Below are 23,464 nucleotides of genomic sequence, written 5' to 3'. Positions count from 1 at the left end.
TTCGATTTTGTACTCTCTTTTGAGAAAAATAATTCATGTTTTACCTAATTGAGAGATTGATTAACAATCCTGCAGAAATAAATCTGTTATTTTTATACATTATAAACATTTTGATTTGCTTGTGTTTCAATGAAAAGAAACCTAAATCCTTCAATAGGTAAGGATATTGGTAATGGTCCCTCCACACAGGCTTGGCTTGGAGGTTTCACCTTTATCTTCTCTTCAAGCTTTTTTATGCGTTTTTATATCATTGTTAAATTATCCGGCAGCATTGTACTGGTCAGACCTGTACAATGATTTGTTGAAGTTTTATATTTAGATTAAGTTAAGTTTGTACTACTGTAATTGTTATGTAACTCTAGTAATGCTTGTTTGAGAAAATAAATATATTATTATATTAGCACCACAGTTCTACGATATAATGTTATAATCAGCTGATTAGAGCAGATAAAATTAAAACAGCTGATTGTTTTGGCTCACTAACAGTTCTGTAAAATTGACACTTGGCATTAGTAGGTACTCGGCTCTTAAAAGAAAGTATCTTCCTTATTTATCAACCGATTTTCTTGAACTTGGTATCGTTTGATTTTTAATTAAATTACCTAACTAAAATGTAATAACTAACTTTTTCATCATATGCTGTTTTTAAGGTATTTGTGTTAAAAGATTCTAAGAGGCTGCCATTTTGAAAATAATGCTTGTAAAAAGTTCTTAGTTTTTCTTTTATTACACTGTAAGGCTTTATACCAAATTTTAATATATTACAAGAAGCTGTTCTGAAATTCAAAATAGTTAAATTAAATATACAAAATGGCGTCTGTACATGTAATTATTGAGTTTTCAAAAGTTAAAATATGATATTTTTGCTTGTATTTGGTTCAGGAATAACGTATGTAAAGGGTGGTAGAGAATTCTGGGATACCTTGTATATTTTTACATACCACTTGACTATAATAGCATATTAGCCACACATTAAAAAGTGTTCCATTTAGAAAATGTTTTGTTCCTCCTCTCCCCTACCCAGTGCCGGTTTTAGCACTACTAGCGCCCTGGGCGAGATTTCTTCGGCGCCCCCTAACTGCTATTCAATTACATACAAAAAAAGGCCAGTGGCGCCTCTTTTCCTCCAGCGCTCCTGGGGGGTCGCACAGCCGCGCCCTACCCTAATGCCGCTCCTGCCCCTCTCTCACAACATCATTTAATTTTTGAGTTAAGAAACACAAATACAAAAAGAATCTTGTATTAAATGAAACTGTATGCAATAGCTGAATTGTTTTGAGCACAAAGTCCAGTATGCATCAAATTTAAATTTTATATAATGTTTGCTTGTTAATAAATATCACAATGCATTGCTTTAAAATAGATGTAATGAAGATGTGGTAAGTAGTATTGTCTAGAGAACAGAAACATATTTGAATGCATAAACATGGTTCAAAGAAAATATTTGCCAACATCACATTTTGTTTGTTTATCCAATAAATAAATTGTTATTCTCCAAATAAACAATAAATTATCTATAACCTACCCTTACTAATAGTTTTGGTAAAATCAGACAAAAATATTGGCGTAACGATTCAACTAAGGTAGATTTTTTGGATTTCCCATAAAACTCTACAACCATTAAATTATTAAAAACTTCATTGTAAATTTATAAAATATACCAGGAAATATAGTACACCACCTCTTTCTTTTCGTTCTTTTAATTATGAAAATAAAATAAACAGTTTAGAGGATATTAGTTAAACTGCATATATTCTGAGCATTTTTTAAATTACATCTTTTCTCAAAATGGGGAGAGGAAAAGTTTTAATTTCCTAATGTGGTTTAAATAAATAGTAATCTTCTTTCAAAAGTAATTATTGAAATTTGAAATTACTATGTATACACCACTCTACTCGTATATAAAATTATTATTACATTTTCTCTATCTGAAATTGGTTGCTGCTTATCATCCAACATTGTTTGGCAAAGTCAAATCTGTAAGGAGCGTTGAATTCATTCAGTTTGAATTATTTTTAAAGTAACTACTTTTGGTGGACTATGGATGTATGCTTTGCATGGGAGAAAATTTTTGTGTTGCGTCACGTCACGCTTGCTCACTCTGTAGCCGCGAGGGGTGGGACTATCGCAGCTATTTCAATGTCAGGGTCTCATCTCCGTTAAGTGGCTATCCAGGTGTGCTAGTGAGAGGTTACTGTTGCTCCTTGTTGAAGTGACTACTTATTTTGACAGGCTATGGATGTATGTTTTGCACATGTTTTCAAAGTAGAATGACAGCTCTACCGAAACATAAACAAACCATTATCTAAACATGTGATCTGAATTGACAAACTTTGACGTCATTGAAAAATCTGTTAGAGATTAAAAGGGAAATATAAACCACAATAACACATAACATTATATATAATAAGAAAAATGACAAAATGCTTCTCTAGTCTAGTAGTGTTTTACAATGATTTGTTTTCTAACTATTCGATCAGGTTACTTTTCTAACTATTCGATCAGGTTACTTTTCTAACTATTCGATCAGGTTACTTTTCTAACTATTCGATCAGGTTACTTTTCTAACTATTCGATCAGGTTCCTCATATTATTATTGACGTAAATGTTATCCAAAATATCGCATTGTCTAGATCTATCTCTGCTTATGCAGACTTTCCTTGGTTATAGAATTTTTTGGGTTAGGTTACTTAAGCTCCAATTTAAAAGCTGTCAAAATTTACAAAATCAATTCATACTCTGCTATTAGTAGCTATGTTGACTTATCACACTAAAAAACTTCCAACACCAAATAAGTGTTGCAAAGAGTCTAAAATACATGGTAAAATACTGGTTTCAATAAATCTATGAACTAATAATTTATTTATTAATGAATCCAATGTAAAATTGATTAAGTTACTGCATCATGTAATATCAGTATTTAAACCTCATCAGATTTAAATTGAATTCAGCGCAGTCAATATTAATTCCTATTCCAGTTCACTACTAGTTACATCCTGATGAGATTTAAAAAAGGATTTAAAATAAATTGATAAGATCTTTTCCAGCTAACAAAGCTGTGGTGTAATTTAGCCTAATCCTGGAAGAAAATTAGTCTTTCTGTTTATTATAGTTATAACCTTTACTCAATTACATTGAGCCTTCCTTACCTCACATTCACTTAAAAAATAAATTACGTAAATACAGATTTTAATACAAATTTTACTGAAGTCAAAACCATTAATTACTTTTTAAAATATAAGTCATTTAACTCTATTTAACATAAGTACAACAAAATACTGAACAACAATATATGCTGTGTTTACAAAATATTTAACAAGATTTTATTCCAGAATTTTTAATTTTTATTTTAGTTATTATAAACCATTAATCTTATTTTTAGAATTTAATGACAATGAAAATGAAGTCATTATTTCAGAAATACAAGATTTTAGTGAAAATGATACTGAATGATTATGGAAACTAATATAAATGATAATAATGAAAATGTATAAATATTTATTACTTTAATATTTAGAAGTCAGTGATTATTTTAATATATGAAATATACAAAATATTTCAAAAATATGTATAAAATACATAGAAAATATACAACTTTTTATGTTAAAGACTTGAGTGTCTCATATTATTTTGAAATAAAAAATAACCATTTAATAATTAGGAAATTTAAATTTTACATACACAGCCCGCGTTATAAGTAGTCACTTCAGTTGGTCAGTCCCACGACTGCCTTTCCATTTATATTTCTCATGTCACTCATCAGGGAAAAATTTAGGGACAATTTTTTATGGCAAATGTAAAAAATAATTCAAAAGAAACTCAAACAACATCAAGTTATTAATAAAGATATCCCAAACCATTTGTTTTGTTTTCATAAGTGTTAAAGTAAGAACAAATAAGGAAATATGGTTATAAAATTTGTCTTACAAGACGGTAAAATCCCAATTTTTAATATGACACCACTATAAGAATAAGATTAAAATGTTTTCTTTAATTGCTATTTGAAATATGAAATTTTCACCACGTCTAATTTTGGGTATAACGATTGAATTGAAATATACCTAATAACTTAAGTCTCATGAACAAGCTTTTGGCTTTATATTCATATACACATGTTAAGAATGGGAATGGGTATAGTTACTGAACATATTTAGGCAGCTGACTAATATTTAGGCAAATTCATATTAACAAATAATTATTTGAGAATCAAATTAATATTTACAGTTCATTTTAATATATCATTCATTCTAATCTTTCTTGCATGAACTGTATTATAATACTTTCCCTCCATTACTGTAGATTTTGATGTAGTTGAAATAGAATCAAAATTTCTATGCAAGATCTTATTAGCTAGTTTCAAGTACTTTTTTTTCCTTTTATTTTGGTTCCACTTAAGCCATAGGTGGCAAGCACTGTAAATATATGACATCCAATCCCATACCTGTGACATATGAAACATAAAGCACTAAAACAATTCAACAACAACAACAACAACAACAACAACAACACACACACACACACACACACACACACACACACACACACACACACACACACACACACACACACATGCCCTATCCAAAAATAGTTATTTAAGATATTAGGATTCTATTTTTCCAACCAAACATCCCTCTCACCACATTAACAGCAAAACAAAACAATTATGCCTTATACTTAAAGTTGACAATGTCACTGATATTTTGAAATTCCTCTTTCTCTTATAAAAATGTGTGATTGATAAAATATTTTAAAATTAGAACAGATTATTTTGACAGTGAGATAAAATGAAATTAAGAAGAAATATTTTTATTAAAATAATCAAATAATTTATTGAAATTCTTTATTCCACCAATTTTCCAATTTTTGTGGTAAAATAATTAAACACATATATACGATCGTTAACCTTTCATCCGTAAACTAAATAAAGCATAGTAATATTATTTAGAAATAACAATAACATTAATTTTTACCGATTTGATCTAAATTGAGATTTTTTTAATTTTAAGTGTAATTGTTTCTTAACTTATATTTAAACTTAAATTCACAAGTAGTTAAATCTTGATGTCGAACTTCCAATTAGAGAAGTGTGTTTTGCCTTATCATGGGTTAACATCACTTATATGGTATGCAGTAAAGAAGTCAGGGAACTTTCTTGTGGGAAAGAAACGTCAAGTAAATGCAATGCCAGGTTGACCAACACCAAATGGAGGGAGAGGAGGAGTGACACATAAAGGGGAGGGGGTAAGGAGAAACAGCAGTAGTGAGAGGAAAGGAGAAGAGAGGAGAATTGCAACTCTGGTCCTGGTGGACTGACAGCATGGCTTTACTTTCACTCCAGAGTGGCCTGGTTAGTCAGCCTCCAGACAGTCAGTAGCAGCAGCAGTTGCTATAGACATGTGATTGTGTCACTCAGTGTGTGCTCCCAACATGACAGGCAGGATCTTCCCCTACACGGATATGCCACACAAAAGACATCCGGCTCTCCCGTATTGGCAGGTTTACAGTAGTAGGTCTTTATGTCACTTTATTATGTAACATTATAATCAGTGGTATGCCTGGCCCAATTGTTATTGCCAAATATTTCGTAATCTACTGTCCATTGTTTCAACCTATAAGCAATATGATGCAAAATAAATATTCTTTCTTGTTAATGTGGTCTTGTTGTATAAGCTTAATAAAGAGACTAGCTTGATTTTAAATTTAATCCGTTAGTTTAATTTGAGTATAAATGTCAAGTCAAATAAAATACTGAAAATTTTAAATAAATTTGTTTATTATAACATGTGTAAATAGTATATTAAGTTAGTTTATAATTAGTTAGTATATAAATTATAAAGACAAGTTAAAATTGACCTTAATAGATAATTTTATGAGTATTTTTTACATTTATTCAAAGAAACAAAACAAATATTTTTTTAAATTTTTTCACACAATAGGTTAAGTTATTGCATGCAGATTAGTTTAATTTATATGAGCACATTAAAACTAAATTAATCACAGTACCGAAATTAACAATTTATTACATATTACAATATATTTCTTTACTCAGTTTTGTAGGAAAAATTTGGAGAAGGGAAGGGGGCGAAATCTCTTTACTCAGTTTTGTAGGGAAATTTGGGTTTGGGAGTACCTACATCTTTAAAAGTATTAACAGATTTATTACTTAATTTTGTGTGTTCCAAACAGTAACTTTGTAACGTCTTATTTTAAACTTGACTCAGGTCTAGATCTAAATTGTTAGCAATGAGTTCTGAAGGCCAGTAATAGTAACATTCTATTCATATAATAAGTTGTAATATAAAGATTTTGTATGTTACAAATATGTAATTTATTTTATTTTTTAAATTGTTTAATTTTAATTGGCTCTTTAATATACCTAGATTTTAATGAAACTACTAAAATTGACCAACAATATTCATTTTAATAACCCTTCTCCTTCTATATACAGCAATCTTTTTATATTCTCAAAAAACATAAGTCTTCAAATTCAAAACTAAATAACTTTTTTCTATTTTAAAATATATACTTTTTTCACCATTGTGATTATGAGCATTACGCTGAAGAGTTAACAAACATGTACTTTTAAATTTTATTAAAATATCTGTTGTAATATTTATCTTGCTTTCTCCAAACAAAAACCAAAACCTAGATCTTTAAAATATTTCCACCTTGATGTATTGATAAGTGTTGGCAAAAGTTCAAATTTACCTAAGATTAAATATATGAATTTGAAATTGTTTCAATGAAACATCTGAATGAAATTTTGAAGAAGATAAAAATATATTTACACCAAATCAATTATTACACCAAAGTTAATTTATGCAAAAGGATATAGTTATTATCTTTACCTTTAATAAAGAATATGGTTCAGAACTAGAAGTGATGATTTAAATATATCTTTGTCTGATGTTTATGTATAGTCTAATAATGATCAGGTTTATATCTTAATATTTGTGTAATTATTAAATATTTAGTGGCATGGTCTTTGTAATAGACACATAGAACTCTTGACATTAGAAAATTCATTGTTAACTAATTATTACATTTTAAATCATGGTTGAGTATGGAGGTTTGATTACTAAGGAAGTAGAGGCAGAGATGTGGTATTTGTTGAAGGCCTTGTGAACGAGTGACCTATCCCAGACATACAGACAGTTGTGCTCTGTAATACTACTGCCAAGGCTAACCACATGCCAACCACACTACAGAGCTGGAACATGGTATCTGCATGATGCCTCCCAATACTGTGTTTTGGCCTACATGCATTACTCATATATCTATCTATAGATCATGATGTTAACTCGCTTCAACTTCATTGGATAGTGTTGGATACTCTAGCTTGGCCTAAATGTTTATTAAAATAAAAAATGAACTGAAGAAATTATTGCAGTATAAAAGCACATATAATTTATTGATAAATCAAGGCTACGTATAGAGTTACGTATAAATAATCAAATTATTAACCTAATGCCACTTTGCCATGAATTGCTCCATGGGCTCCTACCACATGACCACTATGGTGAAATTTGGACCCCCTATCATCATGAAGAACCCCGTAGTCTTACAGCCATGTCTTGAATGGGAACCTCTACCTTTCAGACCATCATTACAAGACTAGGCCTGCTTGTTTAGACTCAGCCTCACTCACTACCATTGTTTGACTAGAGCACCCACCGCCTGATTGCCACAGCTTGACTTGGGAGAATCCTGCTACCTGGTAGTCATAGTGATACTGAACCCCTGTATTATTTTACTGCTAAGGCAAGACTGGAAACCTTTATCAATGGACTGGCATGAACTAGCAAAACTGAGCCCTTCTACTTTTCTAAGAATTAATGCTACACAAGGGACTTCCACTTCAGCCCCCTACCAGCTGATCATTACAGCAAGACTATCTCCTTCAACTAAAAAGCCACATCGAGACAGACCTTATATCTTTCTGACAATTATGCAAAGGCAAGCGTCCTCTACCACCTATCACTATGTCACTGCCAAGGGTTGCTACAGCTACTTATTTCATTAGTGTTGCTTCTAACTGGAAACATTAAAGTTTTAATATACTTTGTAATAGCAGTACACTTTACCACTATTTTAATCCAATTACAGCACTGTTTTTGTCACTCTGGTTATTAACTGACAGTGGCTGGACCTACTTACTTAATATTTCAATTTTATTTCTTTGTGTACTTCTGTTTAAATCATATAATATATTGTGTCAAGTTTATTTGCTTAAATTTTCCAAGTTTAAACTGAAGTTTATATAGTTAATGAAACTGGAGAAGTTTACATAGTTATTGTTTTCTTCTAAGAAAATACAGCTTTTAAGAGCAATAAAGCCCCTTTCAAACAATATGCAATATATGTTATAAGAGTGTCATTTTATAGGCATTAAAACCCAGATTAACACAATTATTCTTATTTAATATTTTAATAACAATTTCTTCATAGACATTCCTGGTAAATGCTTTCAATATGTGGCCTAAGAACTTTTGTGTATTATAATGCATACTATCGGATTATATATTAAAATTAGTTAGTTCTACAGGATTTAAACTACATTGCCTAGAAAAAATTAAAATTTGATGCACAAGTTCAGCATTTTTACAAATTACTATATTTAAAATTTTATCTAACAATATAACAGAGTCAAGGTTTATGTTTGCATATAGCAAGTAAAGATTGTGCAGTGTAATATTTTAGGTGTCAATTAGTGAGAGAAAGTAGAAGTGGACTAAATGATCAGTGCATTCTTCACTTTCTGCTCATTGTGTGCCCTCACTAGCTCACACCTTGGGGTGTGTGTTCACACATCAGCTCCAAATTTCACACTTAGCTCATTTTAGATTAAAAACTGTCTTCATTTGTTAGTAAAATAGAACTAACAGAATTATTATCTTTTCATTGTCACAAACTTTTACAAAAAACACTGAATAAGTATAAAATACAGGAGCAAGCTGTTGTTCTAAGACTTAATCCCTGTTTTATATTTTTTAAAGCTGTAATTTTATTATGATAATCACTCTGTAATTCCATGAGTTGTAGTTTTTTTATCTGATGGAATATAATAATAATAAACTATACATTTATAATAATTTACTAAAAAATAATTAGTCAGAAACCAGTTTTTAACTTAAAAACAAAGGAAGATAAAAATTAGTAAAAAAACTTTAGATGAGCTGACTTGCTAAATGAAGACAACTTTTGGTTTTATGTACTGACCAATGTTACAGAACGGGAATACTATATTCTATTTGAATACTTTACTTTATTCTTGACTAAAAATCGGTTTAAATAAGGTTAACTTTTTACTTGGATATTTGTTAAGAAAAGCTAGACCAAGTAAACATATATATTTTATTTTTAAGTCCATTTTTAAACACAATGAATTTTATTTCATTATAAATATATAACCATGCTTAAAACACACACACACACACACACACACACACACACACACACACACACACACACACACACACACACACACACACACACACACACACACACACACACACACACACTTTATATATGTATATAAGTTAATTGTTGTGTCGTACTAAACCTGTATTTTTGCAAAGTATTCCAAATTCAATCAAGTTGTTATATTAGACAAGAATCATATTGAAACTGTAGTTTTTTTATAAAGTATACTAATAAAAACCATTCTAATTGTTATTTCATTGAGAAATCGCACTAAAGCTATAATTTTTGCAAAATAATCAAAATCCAATCAAATTTTTATTTTATGAACTGAAGCTGTAATTTTTTTTTAAAGTAATGAAAATTCAATCAACTTATTATTTAAGCATGACGAATAATTATTAATGTTGGTTCTAAAGTACAAAATAAGTTCCAATCTGAAAGTCTCATGCAAGAACTCTCTAAAATGTTTAAGAGATATCAAATTTATAGTAACAGATCTTTGAAGAATGCTAATAAAATTTGTGAATAAATACCTAATTAAACAATCTTGTAATTAAGTTTTCTAAATTTCTATTTATGTTTGAAATGAACTTTCAAAAGATTTTTTACAAAAGAGGATAAGCTAGAGTGAGTAAGTAACAGTGAAGGTGTTAGTAGTGGGTGGGTTGGTGGGCTAATTGCTTTGTCTAATCTCCATACACTGGTGTAAGATGCAGAAAGTGTGGGAGCAGTGGCCTGCCAGACCTGAGCCACTTTCACTACCTGCACAGTCCATTCAGTGGCAGCTCCCTCCATTCCAATGGATCAATTCCACTTTCCAGTCCATTAATGAGTTGCATTTATCCACCAGCAATTCCATTATGTCCGCAGCATTAACTCCATTGTTGCCTGCCTCCTCTGCTTTCTTTTAATGGCTAGATTCAAATGGACATCTACTCCAAAGTTATTAGAGTTATTCTCAGACAATTTGCTGTACGATATTATTAAAATCATCAGTGGATACTTTTTCTTGTTAATTTAAAATTGTTATTTTAATTTAGATTAAAATTTATTTTTTACATTAAAGATTTAAAACTTGTATGCTTTAAATTGCTTTTGATTTTAATTTTTAATTTTCTTCAAATTTCTGATTTTATTGTTAAATTATATTAAGTTTAAACGGTTTAAGTTAAAGTTTTGTTTTGTATAATACTACTTTGCTAAGGATGTTAATGTCGGTATTGATTTGATAAGGAAAGAGTAAATTAATCATTATCAATCTATGTATATATATCCTCCTTAGATATGATAGCTGAAATTATTGTAGTTCGAATAAAATTTACAAGTGAAATTAAATATTATTGTAGTGAAATCATAGAAAGGAGATGGACATACAATATAATGTGTTTACTGTGACACGACCTTGAGTTGCCTTAACTCACTTGTTTATAATGGAAATGATTTCTTTGGTAAACCCGGACAAACAAAAGTGGTGCTGTTAATGTGTTTTTGTTATTGCAAGAACATATGCACACCTAGGAAAACTTGAAAATTAAAAATTAATAAAATTAAAAACATTTTTATAAATTTAAGAAATATTGCATTATGTCAGGACATGTCAATATGAATTTCCATTAAGGAAGGATTGTAGTTTCTTATCAATGAAACACAAATATATATTGGCTCACCTGACAAGTGAGAGATCTGGACTCAAGTCCCAGCGGAGGAAGTACTTTTTGTAATTCAATCTTTATTGAAATTATATTGATATACATCTAAGTTGCTAAAAACATTTTATAGTTTTGACATACCTCATGACATTCCTGTAAGGTTTCAACATTTCCTATGTAGATTTATACTAACAATTTTACTAAGGATGAACATACTCCATTTTATGACGTATGGACAGACATTTATTATCATCAGATTTCACTTTAGAATGATTGTGATATGCTTTCTCTATGTCACATTTAGATCTCTGCTGACAACTGTGGGTTGCATTTCCCCTTCTCTTCTAGTAAGGATAAGCCCCTTTCACTTTTGATGAAAAAGCTTATTGTATTTCTACATAACATGGAATCAGAAACGTGATCATAAATTATATTAATTTTTGTTTTACGATCTAGTTAACAAAGAGTAACCATCACTATACTTGTGCAATTAGCACTTAAATTCAGATAATTTATTTTAATTTTTATTATTAATTCAAAGGTTTGGTAAACTTTCTTGGGTTACTGTGTCATGATGATAATAACTGTTATATTTTGACCATCAAGTAAACATATTGAAACAATAATTCTAATTATAAAAAAAATATCCATTTAAATTATTTTATAAAATTTAAATCACAAATAACACACTTCCCATTTTTGACTGAATATGTATATCTCTGTTTGTCTGACATAATAAACAAACAGTATGAAAGCCTGTTCACATAGTTCTCCTAGTTGTGTTTCTTGGGTCCTATAGCTTTGTTAATTTTTAAATTTGATATTATTGGGAGTAACATAATTAGGAATGTTACCAGCCTAACATTGCTTGTGTTTGCATTATAATGAAACTGATAGTAATCTAAGAATGTTAGTAAGAAAAGAAGAAATTGTATAGGTGGCAGGAAGGAATTATTTCCAGCTAAATAAGTAGGGCAGAAACTATGATAGCACGGCAGGCTCACTACAGAATGGTTGGATGATGAGACATCATTGTTAGTTACACTAGTATTTAGAACCACAATGGTGAGGTTCGCTGTAATTGTCCTCCAAAAACCCTGACCAATTTCATAAACGCTATGAGATGAATTCACTGTGTAATAGATACAAGCACACCAATTCATCATAGTTCTTAGGCTTATGTTGGTGGTATCTTAACAGAAATTTAATTTTTATGGTTCACACCATATCGAAATATCACTTACACAATGGAGTTCTTAAAATATTTCCGTCTTTCTGGTGAGTGTCACATTCACTCAAATGTATGGAGTTCCTGGACATGCACTTACAGTATACATGTGAGTCACCTTGACAGAGCAATGGGTGAATGAGTCACAGTTGCATGTGTGAATACTCCATAATTGACACTGTATCTAAGTTCGAGTTGTTGAACTAAAACTTTAACACTTTGTTCAAATTTACAAAATACCTATATAGTAGTTAACTTTGTTAGCTTTAGTTATGTGTTTTATGGAATCTTCCTAAAATTTCTGCTATTTGATTTTAACAGTCTTTAAGTTATTTACATTAAGTTGTCTACAAATTTGACATTAAAAGTACAACTGAAGTCAATTCAAGATTTGTAATACGATATTAAAGGTTATGGAGTCTATGAATTATTAATGAACTTTTATTGAAAACTACCTAAAAATCACTGTGTAATGCTACATGTGATGTGTAAGTCTTGTTTAGCAATGAAATGCCACTGTATTTTTTAAATTGATGAATGACAATTGTAAAGTGTCTGGATGTCTGTTGTCAGATCCAGAAGGCCGTGGGGGTAGTGAGCTGGGCGTCGGCCGTGATGATGAGACAAGCTCCACATCCAGCGAGAAGTATGGTAGGGACGTAGCCATACTGAACCATTGTTTCGATGACATTGAGAAATTCATTGCCAGACTTCAACATGCTGCAGCTGCATCCAGAGAACTTGAACGTAGGAAAAGGTATTCTCTTTTGCTATTTCAACTAATCCAAAGAGTTAGACAAAAGTGAAGTGGAATTAATGCTGTATTAAATTGATGGTCAAAGAATTGGTATGGCCTTAAAATTATTTACTTTTCTGAGAAAAGTATCTATTTTTTTTAATGAACAGTGATTTTTATTAGTGTTCATGTGTGTGTATGTATATGAAAAATGATTGCATTGCAAAATGATATGACAAAATTAAGTGTTTTTTATTTGTAACAACATATGTTTCATTAACATAATAACATTGTTTTGTTAAAAAACATGTTATTTTCTTAAGTTAAATTTCATTTGAAAAATGTTTATTTCCTTAAGTCAAAAATCATAAAGATTACTTTCTGAACTTGTGACTCATATACATGCTATAAAAAGTCAAATTTTATCCTCAGTAGTTTTTTTTTTGGGGGGGGGGGTTGTCTCGTTAAAGAATTACACAATTCCTACTTTAAATGCCTGTGATTCATGTAGTGATATGACCTGTTACAACGTGTTTTACGTAGTGTTAAAAAATTAAATTTTTCTGTTTTCAGAAAATTTATTATAAATTTTATTTCAATTATCAAAACCATATATATATATACACGCACACTCGTATACATATAACCATGTTGTGGATTAGCTGGGATAAATTTTGGTGAAAAAAAATTATTCTATGGTGAATGCAAATTGGAAACAATTGTGTATCACTTTTGTGAAATTTTGCTTTATTTTAATTTAAATTGAGTTTTAATAATACTAATTGTAAATATCAGATACAGAACCATCATGCAGCATTTGTAGATAAGGTGAGATAACTTTTTAAAATAACAATTGGCATTGCAGTGTAGTGAGCAAAAAAGAGCAGTCGTAATAACAACACAAGACAGACACATGTAGCCTGTGCACTGGCCAGTGTCCATCTGCCTGTTCACTAGTAGCAAGTGTTGTGGTTATAGCTATTTTTAGACTCTCCCCTTGGTTTTCGAGGAGGGTTTGCTGACTGAGCCCAAGATGAATAAAGCACATTGAGTGATTGGTAGGTTATTTGAAGGGGCAGTAAGACGGTTTACTTTGTGACAAACTGGTTTTGTGGAAGTTATGTTCGACAATAACAAGGAAGGAAGCTATTGCAAAAACACTCAAAACAATGATTGACTTCTTCCAATGGAATAATAAGTAATCATAACTCATCAGTAAAATAAAAAATTTTGTACGTTTTTATTAATTTTTGTGGGTATTATTAAATTATGTAACTTTATTTTGATTCTCAACTAAATAGACAATATAAATGGATCACAAATGTTCTTATTAGGTAAGTTTAACCGAAAACCAATTTATTTAGCAATTAATTACTAGTTTAACATTGTTAATGGCTCCCTTTATTTTTAACTGTGTTTTTGGGTTAACCGTGGGAGTTATGATATATCATAACTTGATGAGTCAGTGAGCTTTTATAAAATTTAAGCAATTTGTGCATAAAAGATCTGTTACTTACCGCACTTTTTACTTTAAATATTTACATGTTTTATCATTTCCAGAAATCGCAAGTCCAAGAGGAAAGATATGGGTGATGGCATGCTCACTATGCGAGCCAAACCACCCCCAGAGGCAGAGTTCGTTGATATCTTCCAAAAGTTTAAGCTGTCGTTTAATTTGCTTGTAAGTCTTTTCAATCGCTCTGTTTGTCTGTTCTAAAGTAGTATTATCCAAGTAACATCATCACTAATTAAATAATCTACTATTTTCATTGTATATAGTGAGTTTGTAGTAACTTAACTTTATATTTCAGATGATAATTACTCAATCGTCAATAACATATACATCATATGTGGGTACATGGTGGTTTACAATTTTGTGCCCAATTTCATAAAAATCTTTTTTGTTTTGATCTTTCGTTAGTAACATTGTATGAAATACAGATGGTTTCTGTTATTATTTTTTGTAATTTTTTAGTTAATTTTACCTACATATTCCTAACATGACAGTTAACAAAAATAAAATTTTGTTCATTTATACAAAAATATATATATATATATATATATATATATATATATATATATGTGATGTAGTAAAATATTAAATGACAAGAAAAACAATATTTTGAAAGAATGAAAATATGTATATCAGACATATACATATCAAAGTAAAAATTTTAATACTTTAAAAGATACCTATAATAAGTACTCAAATTCAAAACCCAATGTCCAATATTTTGTTTTTTATTTGGTTAATCAAAATTTGGCTAATTTAACATGGTAATTATATAGACATATGTGTCTGCGTAGTAGACTTGATTATACAAACTTAGTCATTATTTTAAAATCTATAGTAACTTAGAAATGGTTCAATATACTGAATTCACATGATTAAATTTGGGGCATTATGTAAATGTTCCTTCAGCCATTTAAACCAAACATTTTAAAGCAATAATAATGATTTACAATGTATCAGTTTATTGTATTTATTTCAAATTATGTATGTCAAACTATAAGGCTTAACAAAAATGTTAAACTTAATTGAAAAAACAATACATTGTTGAGATGTTCTATTTTTGTTCCTCGCAACAGTTAATTATGAATTGAAATTAGTTAACTGCTAAATTAATTTTACACTGTCCCTAAATCATTATATGTATTATAAAACTATAAAAGAAAATTATTTTACTGAATTGTTATTAATGGTATACAGGCAAAACTGAAGCACCACATCCATGACCCAAATGCTCCAGAGTTGGTGCACTTCTTGTTCACACCCTTGGCACTGATCGTGGATGCTTCCCATGACACCCATTACGGTCCCAACTTGCCCAGCAAGGTTGTTTCCCCCCTGCTGTCACAAGAGGCAGTCAACCTGCTAATAAACTGCGTAACTAGCAAAGAGACAGAGCTCTGGCACTCGTTGGGGGATGCTTGGCTCATTCCTAGGTAAGTAACAGTTAACCTCTCAGTTGCTGTGATTTTACCTCACTGGCAAATCGAATTTACCTGCATAGTTTTATTCAATTTCAGTTTTACCAATGCAGCAAAATATAGTGATATTCTTGCTGCATTGAAACCTCATGAGGTTTTAATAATAGCACAATTGGACAAAATAAGTTTATTATAACTGTATTATTTGTAGCTCTAATGGAAGTTTTATTCAGAAATGAATTACCTGCTGTAAATGCTCATAATTTAATAGTGACTTCATTAAGTATATTTCAAAAGTGAAAATTATTTGGCTACTCTATATTTAATACTTATTATCTGTACTATTTAATTTTATTAGTATTATTACCATTTAAAATATGATTGGACATGCAAAGTGATATGTGACCTATTCAATAACCGACATTTTAAAAGCAGTTAAATGTTTGTACACAGATTTAGATTTTGATATTACCCAGCTAAATTACAAGATCTTCTCTGTCACTATTTATCAGATTCAGATCATTATTGTCATTTGATAAAGATGGTTCAATAGACATGGTTAAATTTTTATTATCATGGTCAATTATTACATCTTAAAACCTATTCATACTCATACATCAAACATGGATTCAACCAAAAACAGTTAACAAGCGGGTACATCACAATAATAATTATTTAACCATCAACAACATCACAACAAGATTACAACAAAAAATTCTACAAATACACATGTAGTAATGAAATACAAAGTATGAATAAAATAATAAATATTTAATATGGACAATTAATTGTACATCACTAATATCACAGACCAGATACTCACCAGTGCTGTAAAAAACACTTTTATTTTAGCAATTTAATTAAAAATAATTATAAACCTATTAATAACTTCCCATGCACTTTCAGCCAATTCATTAAATAATTGAATTTTCATGTAGATGTAGCACATTTTTGTTTCCTGTAATTTTATAGAGAATTGCTGGGGCTTATATTTTGCTGCCTTATACTATATCAATGTACATATTAATGCGTTTATTAATTACCTAAATGTTCTTTTGCATCCGGTATACAGTTATAAATATACATACATTGTAACATTGTAAGGTCATAATTGTGAATTCTTTAAAAAATGCATGAATTCCTCTAAATCGACACATTAGGGTCATTCTAATTAAACTCAGTTAGTTTAATATCAGTTGCTTTTATAACCAGTTTCTTATTTAAATATTTTCTGACATAACTATTTATTTTTATACTAATGAGCTGTTATTTTCAAGCACAATTATTTTTAAAGATTGATATATTTGTCCTAGATACATAAATAATACACCTGAAGTAAAATAAAATTGTTTAGGTTAAAATGCGTAAAAAATAAATCTTTGTCTAAAATAAACAATAACATTTTATATAATTTGATCTCTATTTTTTATAACGAAATATTTGACTAAAAAAACTTATTTAAAAAAATGTTATGATCTAAAAAAATAACTGTTTAAGAAATCTTATGATCTTGTGCTCATGTTATAGGAAAGTAATAAGATCCTTTGTACACTGTTGCATAATGATTCAATCCTGTTATTTGACCAGTACATGTATTACATAATGAACATGTGTTATATCTTTCTATCTACATTCAATAATACCTATTGTGGGCAACACTTGTTGAAATACAATTTATTATTTTCACTATTTTTCAAATAGCTGTCTTAGTGAGTAATTTGCATATCAAAGCAATATATGTCTGTGTGTGTGTGTTTACTGAGTTCTTAGTTCCTATACAAGACTTATAACCTCCTAAGTTTTGTATTATGGGATGATTTCCAGCTGAGAGATTTTTTATTTTAGTTTTCCTTTAGTTTGTGGTATAAGTGACTTTTTGAGTGATCATGAAAGTTAACATCAGAGATGAAAATTTGTAAATTTATTCCACATTAGAAGGATCTACAAGAACTGACTAAAGACTTGTATTTAACATTGCAGAGAGCAATGGAAGGGATATGCTCCACCCCCTTATCACCCTGTCTGTATTGATGGCTATCCAGTGACGGATGAGAGGGAGCAGGTGGGTGCTGCCATCGGCTCTGCTGTTGCCTCGGAAGCCAAACGTACGCGAGCCGAAGAAATAAGAGCTGCTCAGCAAGACGTAAGATATATTTAATAGATAAGAAATCAAATAAATTACCTCTATCATATTTTGTTGTTAACCCTGGAACTGGCGGTCATATTTCTCTCAGTGGCGGAGTGATTTTAGTACTTAAAACATTGCCTTATATTTATTTTATTATTACATGTTCACTATAAAGTACCTATGTCATATTATATATTTTTTTATTCAGCATTGTTCAAGGAACATTTTTCACATAATATAATTAAAACAAAAAAAAATATCCTTACTCTACCTCTTCATGAAAAAACTTTTTTTTAGAAAAAAGAAAAGTTAGTTCAAAGTTTTTGATTTGTAAAATTGTTGTTGTTAGTGATATGCAAAATCCAAAATATAAAAAAGAAAGAGCATTTAATTCGGAGTAAAAGTAAAACAACACATAGTTTATAAGGTATTTATTTTTAAATGTGGTAAACGATACAAAAATCATACACTGACTTTCGAAAGTGCTACTTACCATCAAAAGTAAGAACTTCAAAGCTCACTTGGATTTGTACAATCTTTTAACTATTAGTTCATATTAACCCTTTGAACGCCGATATAAATTTAGTCATTTTTTAGATTACGCTTATTTAAGGTGAAAAAATAAAAATGAAAATTCCTTAAAGCTAAATTTTTTATTCATTCCTAATGACTAATAGTCACACAAAAAAGTAGATTTTACAATAATGTAATACTTGTATTAAAATAATCAAATTTTTTCGTAATAATGGAATATTTCAATCAAAATCAAATTTAGGTTACAGAGTAATCAAATGCATGTGATGAAAAATATGAAATCTATGTACAAGGATAAGAAAACATATAAAGTGTAATATGCTGATCTTGATTAGTTTTATAAGTTCTGATAATATTAGATTTATACAGTTGTATGGTAAACTTCAAAACAAAAATCGGGTAGAAGCCATGGGGTCTCGGGACATGACTTGCAGCCATAATTACTCAACAGAAAAGAAACAATAAAATCTTTATTATAACACCTAAAACATGGTAAAAATAACTTTTTACAACTGTTTGTATAAGGAATGACAACGCAAGAACATTTCCCAAAGGCACAATGCGTGCTCCACTGACAGTCGGTAATGGCGGATAGTATCGTCATCGGCGTTCAGACGGGAGTGAGAGAACAGCTGCCAGCAACAAAACAAATTACTGTTTACCTACTGCGGCCAGCTGACAGCTGCAACTGGACTATTTGGTCAAGCCAGTACATTACTTTGTATTGTGGCTTATGTATTGAACTTATAAACTTAAAAAACAGTAATAAAATATATTTTTATCGATCGGCGGATTATTTCGTCTTTGGCGTTATAAGACCAAACAACATCGCGGATTATTTCGTCTACGGCGTGCAAAGGGTTAATTTTCTATTGTTTGTGTCATATACACAACCATCATTACAACAAACTCAAAAAACAATAAACCAGACAGAACACCATCCAGCTGACGAAATAACAATAGCAGAATGAACCAGTTCGGAATGAACGATCGCGGAAATTACGATCCATTACGTAACCACGCACAAAAAACTTACCATTATTGTGTCATATACACAACCATCATTACAACGAACTCAAACAAACAATAAACCAGACAGAACACAATCCAGCTGACAAAATAACAATTGCCGAATGAACCAGTTGACTCATCGCTGCGTGCGCAATTAGCGCGGTACGCGGGAGAATGTAAACAAACAGTTTCAAGATTCAAAAATTCTTTATTCGTACATAGTACAGCGTGTACATGAATAGTGTCAATAAGTTTTTTACAATATACTAATTAATCTATATGTCATTTAAAATTAAAATTATACAATGTAATAAGAAATAAACAATCCAGAAGCTTATATACATGAAATACTAAAATTATATACCAGGCATTCCCTATCTACCTTCCCTCCCAAAACTCATCAAGGGAGTACAGAGCCAGATTTATCAAATATATTTTTAACTCTTTTTTCATTTTAATAAGATTTTGTTCATTTATTATTTTTGTTGGTAGTTTTGTTAAAAATTTATGGCCCATAAAATCAGTTCTTTTTTTGAAAAATTCTAGTTTGTGCTGAGGGACATTTCTTTTAAATCTAGTATTATAATGATGTAAAATTTTTGTAGGTTTTGCATTTCTCTCATTTTGTTTTATATATATCACTGTCTCATATATGTATAGACTGTAAACAGTTAAAATTTTGTGTTCTGAAAACAAATTTTTGACAGATTCTGTTTTTTTTAGTCTAAACATTGCTCTAAGAGCTCTCTTTTGTTGGCGTAAAATTTTGTCTAAATTTTTCTTTGTCGTTGCACCATATATACTAATTCCATAGGCTAAGTGTGAATGTACTAGTGAGAAATATATAGTCCGCAATGTCTGTATACTACAAATCTGCGACATCTGTCGGAGTGCATAGATACCAGAAGACATTTTATAAATTACGTGCTCAGGTGTTTGTTCCATGACAGATTCTCGTCAATTATGAGTCCTAAAAATTTTGTGTGCTCAACTTGGGATATATCATTATTATTTAAATTAATATCAAATTTGGGTGTTATTCTTGATTGTTGAGTGGAAAACGAAATGAAATTTGATTTAGTTGAATTTAAGAGTAATTGTTTGTTATCTAAATATTGTTTAACTAAATTTAGACTAATATGAGAAGATATTTCTATATCTTCTTCTGAATTACCTGATATGGTGATGTTGGTATCATCTGCAAACAAACAAATGCCACAGTCCTGCGGAACCACCTTAGGTAGTCCATTAATGTAACAGAGGAAAAGTAATGGGCCCAAAATGGATCCTTGAGGGACTCCGTATTTAATGGTTTCTATTTCAGACTTATATTTTCTTATAATGTGACACCTGCTTGGTTTTAATTTAGATGATGTGTGCTCTATTTCCACGTATTGATTCCTCTCTGTTAAATATGATTCAAACCAATTCATATTTAACTCTTATGAATTGAATAACTAAGTTATTCAATTCTCTATTTTGAATACCTAGATTGTTAAGAGAGATTAGAAGAAGTTCTTGATGTGAGACGCTATCAAATGCCCGTGTGAGATCCAAGAAAATTCCAATTACCTTTTCACCCCTATCCACCGAGTTGATTATTGACTGAATAAAGTCAATGCCAGCGGTAGTAGTGGACTTTCCCGATCTGAAGCCATGTTGTTGCTTATCTAATAATTTATTGTTTTCTAAATAATTCACTAATTGAATATAAACTACTTTTTCAAATATTTTAGAAAACACAGGAAGAAGAGACACTGGCCTATAACATGAGGGGTCATTTGGGTTACCTTTTTTGATAATTGGGATTAATCTGGCAATCTTTAGTTGATTCGGAAAATAGCTTGAAATTAGAGATGAATTTATTAAGTGGACTAATGGCTGTAAAATGAATGGAAGAGATTGTTTTATTAGTTGTATAGTAACCTCATCATTTCCAGATGATGGTTTATTTTCAAAAGACATGACAATTTTTTTTAAATGAGTTTCTGAAATCTGATTAAATCTAAATCTATTATTTGTCGTATGAGCATGTGGAAAATTTAATTGTTTTTCATTTCTAAAAGGTAAATTGGGTAATACTGTTTTATCAACTACGTTTACAAAAAACGTATTAAATATATTTCCAACCTGTATTGGATCACTTACAACTTCCTTGTTTATATCTCTAAAAACTGTAATATTTTTTTTACAAACTGGATTTTTATTTATTTCTGTTTGAATTAATTGCCATGTTGATTTTGAAATGTTGCAAGAATTATTAATCTTTTGATCAAAGTATTGCTTTTTTTCAATATATATATATAGCATTTTTCAATTCCTTTTTCATTTCTTTAACTTTTGATTTTAATTTTATATCCTTAAGTATCCTACAGTTTTTTTTCTAAGTCTTTCAATTTACACTGCTTGTATTTAATTTCATCAGTTATCCATTTACTTTTGTGATTTTCTTTTTTGGTGACTATCAATTTAGGAAAATGTACTTCAAAATTATAACTAAAAATAGAATAAAACACATCATATTTCATACGCACTGGTGCTTGGTAGACATCCGACCATGCCGTATTTGCTAGGCTGCTTAAGAATGACTTAATATTACTCTGTGTAAATTTTCTAATATATTTATTCGTTACACTGTTCTGCCTTTCACCAAGATCTAAAATTTCAATTATCTGTGCATCATGGTCGGAAATGTGTGTTATGATGCCAGAGACTCTAGTTTTATTAGAAGGTAGATTTGTAATAATATTGTCCATTGCTGTTTGTGATTCTAAAGTGACCCTGGTTGGAAAATCTATCATGTAAGTTAAACGATTTTAAAATACTATTGAATTTGTTGTAAACAGTATCCTTATTCAAAACATTAATGTTGAAATCTCCTACTAATACAGTATTTTTGAATTTACTACACAAGATATTACACAAAACCTCCAACTTAGACAAAAAAGGATCAATGTAGCAATATTTAGGACTTCTGTAGAGACAGGCCAACACAAAAGAGTATGTGCCAACATGCACCTCTGTAAGACAACATTCAAACTCTTTCTCAGTCAGCAGTGATTGTATAGAGGGAATTAAAAATGTATTGCATTTAATATAATTTCTAGCTAAAATCAGGGTACCTCCTCCAATAGAGGTAACTCTAGAAAAATGTGAAATTTTGTTATAATTTGTAATATTTAAAACTTCAAGTTCTGAATATGTCATTTTGTGTTCTGTTAGGGCAATTATATCTGGTTGAATTTCATCTGCTATTACTTTTAATAGATTGATTCGTGATGGCAAATGCTGTACATTTTGGTGAAAAATAGAGAATTGCTTCTCCCACGTCCCAGAGGTACACTTGGACAACCCCAGTGCTAAGTCAGACCTGCCTCCACATTGTGCTCTGCTAAAAGAATTTCTCCATAATCAGAGCACTCAAGAAATTCATTTAGCACCACTTCACTAGACTCATCCGATGCGTCGTTATCCTGATTGTGTAGTGTGTCTGTGGTCTGTCCAATTCGTGGACCGCTGGCCTGCTGGGTTGGTGGGTTGATGATCTGCCCATCCACTGCTTCACTGGACTGTCTGGTCGGTAAACCACTGGCCTGCTGGGTTGGTGGGTTGATGGTCTGCCCATCCACTGTGTCTCTGGACTGTCTGGTCGGTAAACCACTGGCCTGCTGGGTTAGTGGGTTGATGGTCTGCCCATCCACTGCATCACTGGACTGTCTGGTCGGTAAACCACTGGCCTGCTGGGTTGGTGGGTTGATGGTCTGCCCACCTGCTGTGTGATCATCGGTTAGTGGGCCACTGTCTTGCATGGCTGGTGAGTTGTT

The 23,464-nt window shown here is 30.5% G+C and overlaps 1 protein-coding gene across 7 annotated transcripts in view; it reads left to right on the top strand.

Moving 5' to 3' along the window:
• Positions 1 to 23,464, top strand: part of LOC124369581 (epidermal growth factor receptor kinase substrate 8-like protein 1) — a 104,632-nt gene that overhangs the window by 35,796 nt on the left and 45,372 nt on the right. For all 7 annotated transcript variants that reach the window (XM_046827620.1, XM_046827618.1, XM_046827617.1 and 4 more), the window contains 4 exons: positions 12,874 to 13,057; positions 14,597 to 14,717; positions 15,747 to 15,982; positions 17,948 to 18,110. In XM_046827620.1, the coding sequence (XP_046683576.1) occupies positions 12,874 to 13,057; positions 14,597 to 14,717; positions 15,747 to 15,982; positions 17,948 to 18,110 (704 nt within the window). The remainder of the gene's footprint in view (positions 1 to 12,873; positions 13,058 to 14,596; positions 14,718 to 15,746; positions 15,983 to 17,947; positions 18,111 to 23,464) is intronic.

The sequence above is a fragment of the Homalodisca vitripennis genome, chromosome X, assembly GCF_021130785.1.
Source record: "Homalodisca vitripennis isolate AUS2020 chromosome X, UT_GWSS_2.1, whole genome shotgun sequence".
Taxonomy (NCBI): domain Eukaryota; kingdom Metazoa; phylum Arthropoda; class Insecta; order Hemiptera; family Cicadellidae; genus Homalodisca; species Homalodisca vitripennis.
The sequence above is the reverse complement of the archived record's forward strand: the minus strand, read 5'-3'. Positions and strand labels throughout refer to the sequence as shown.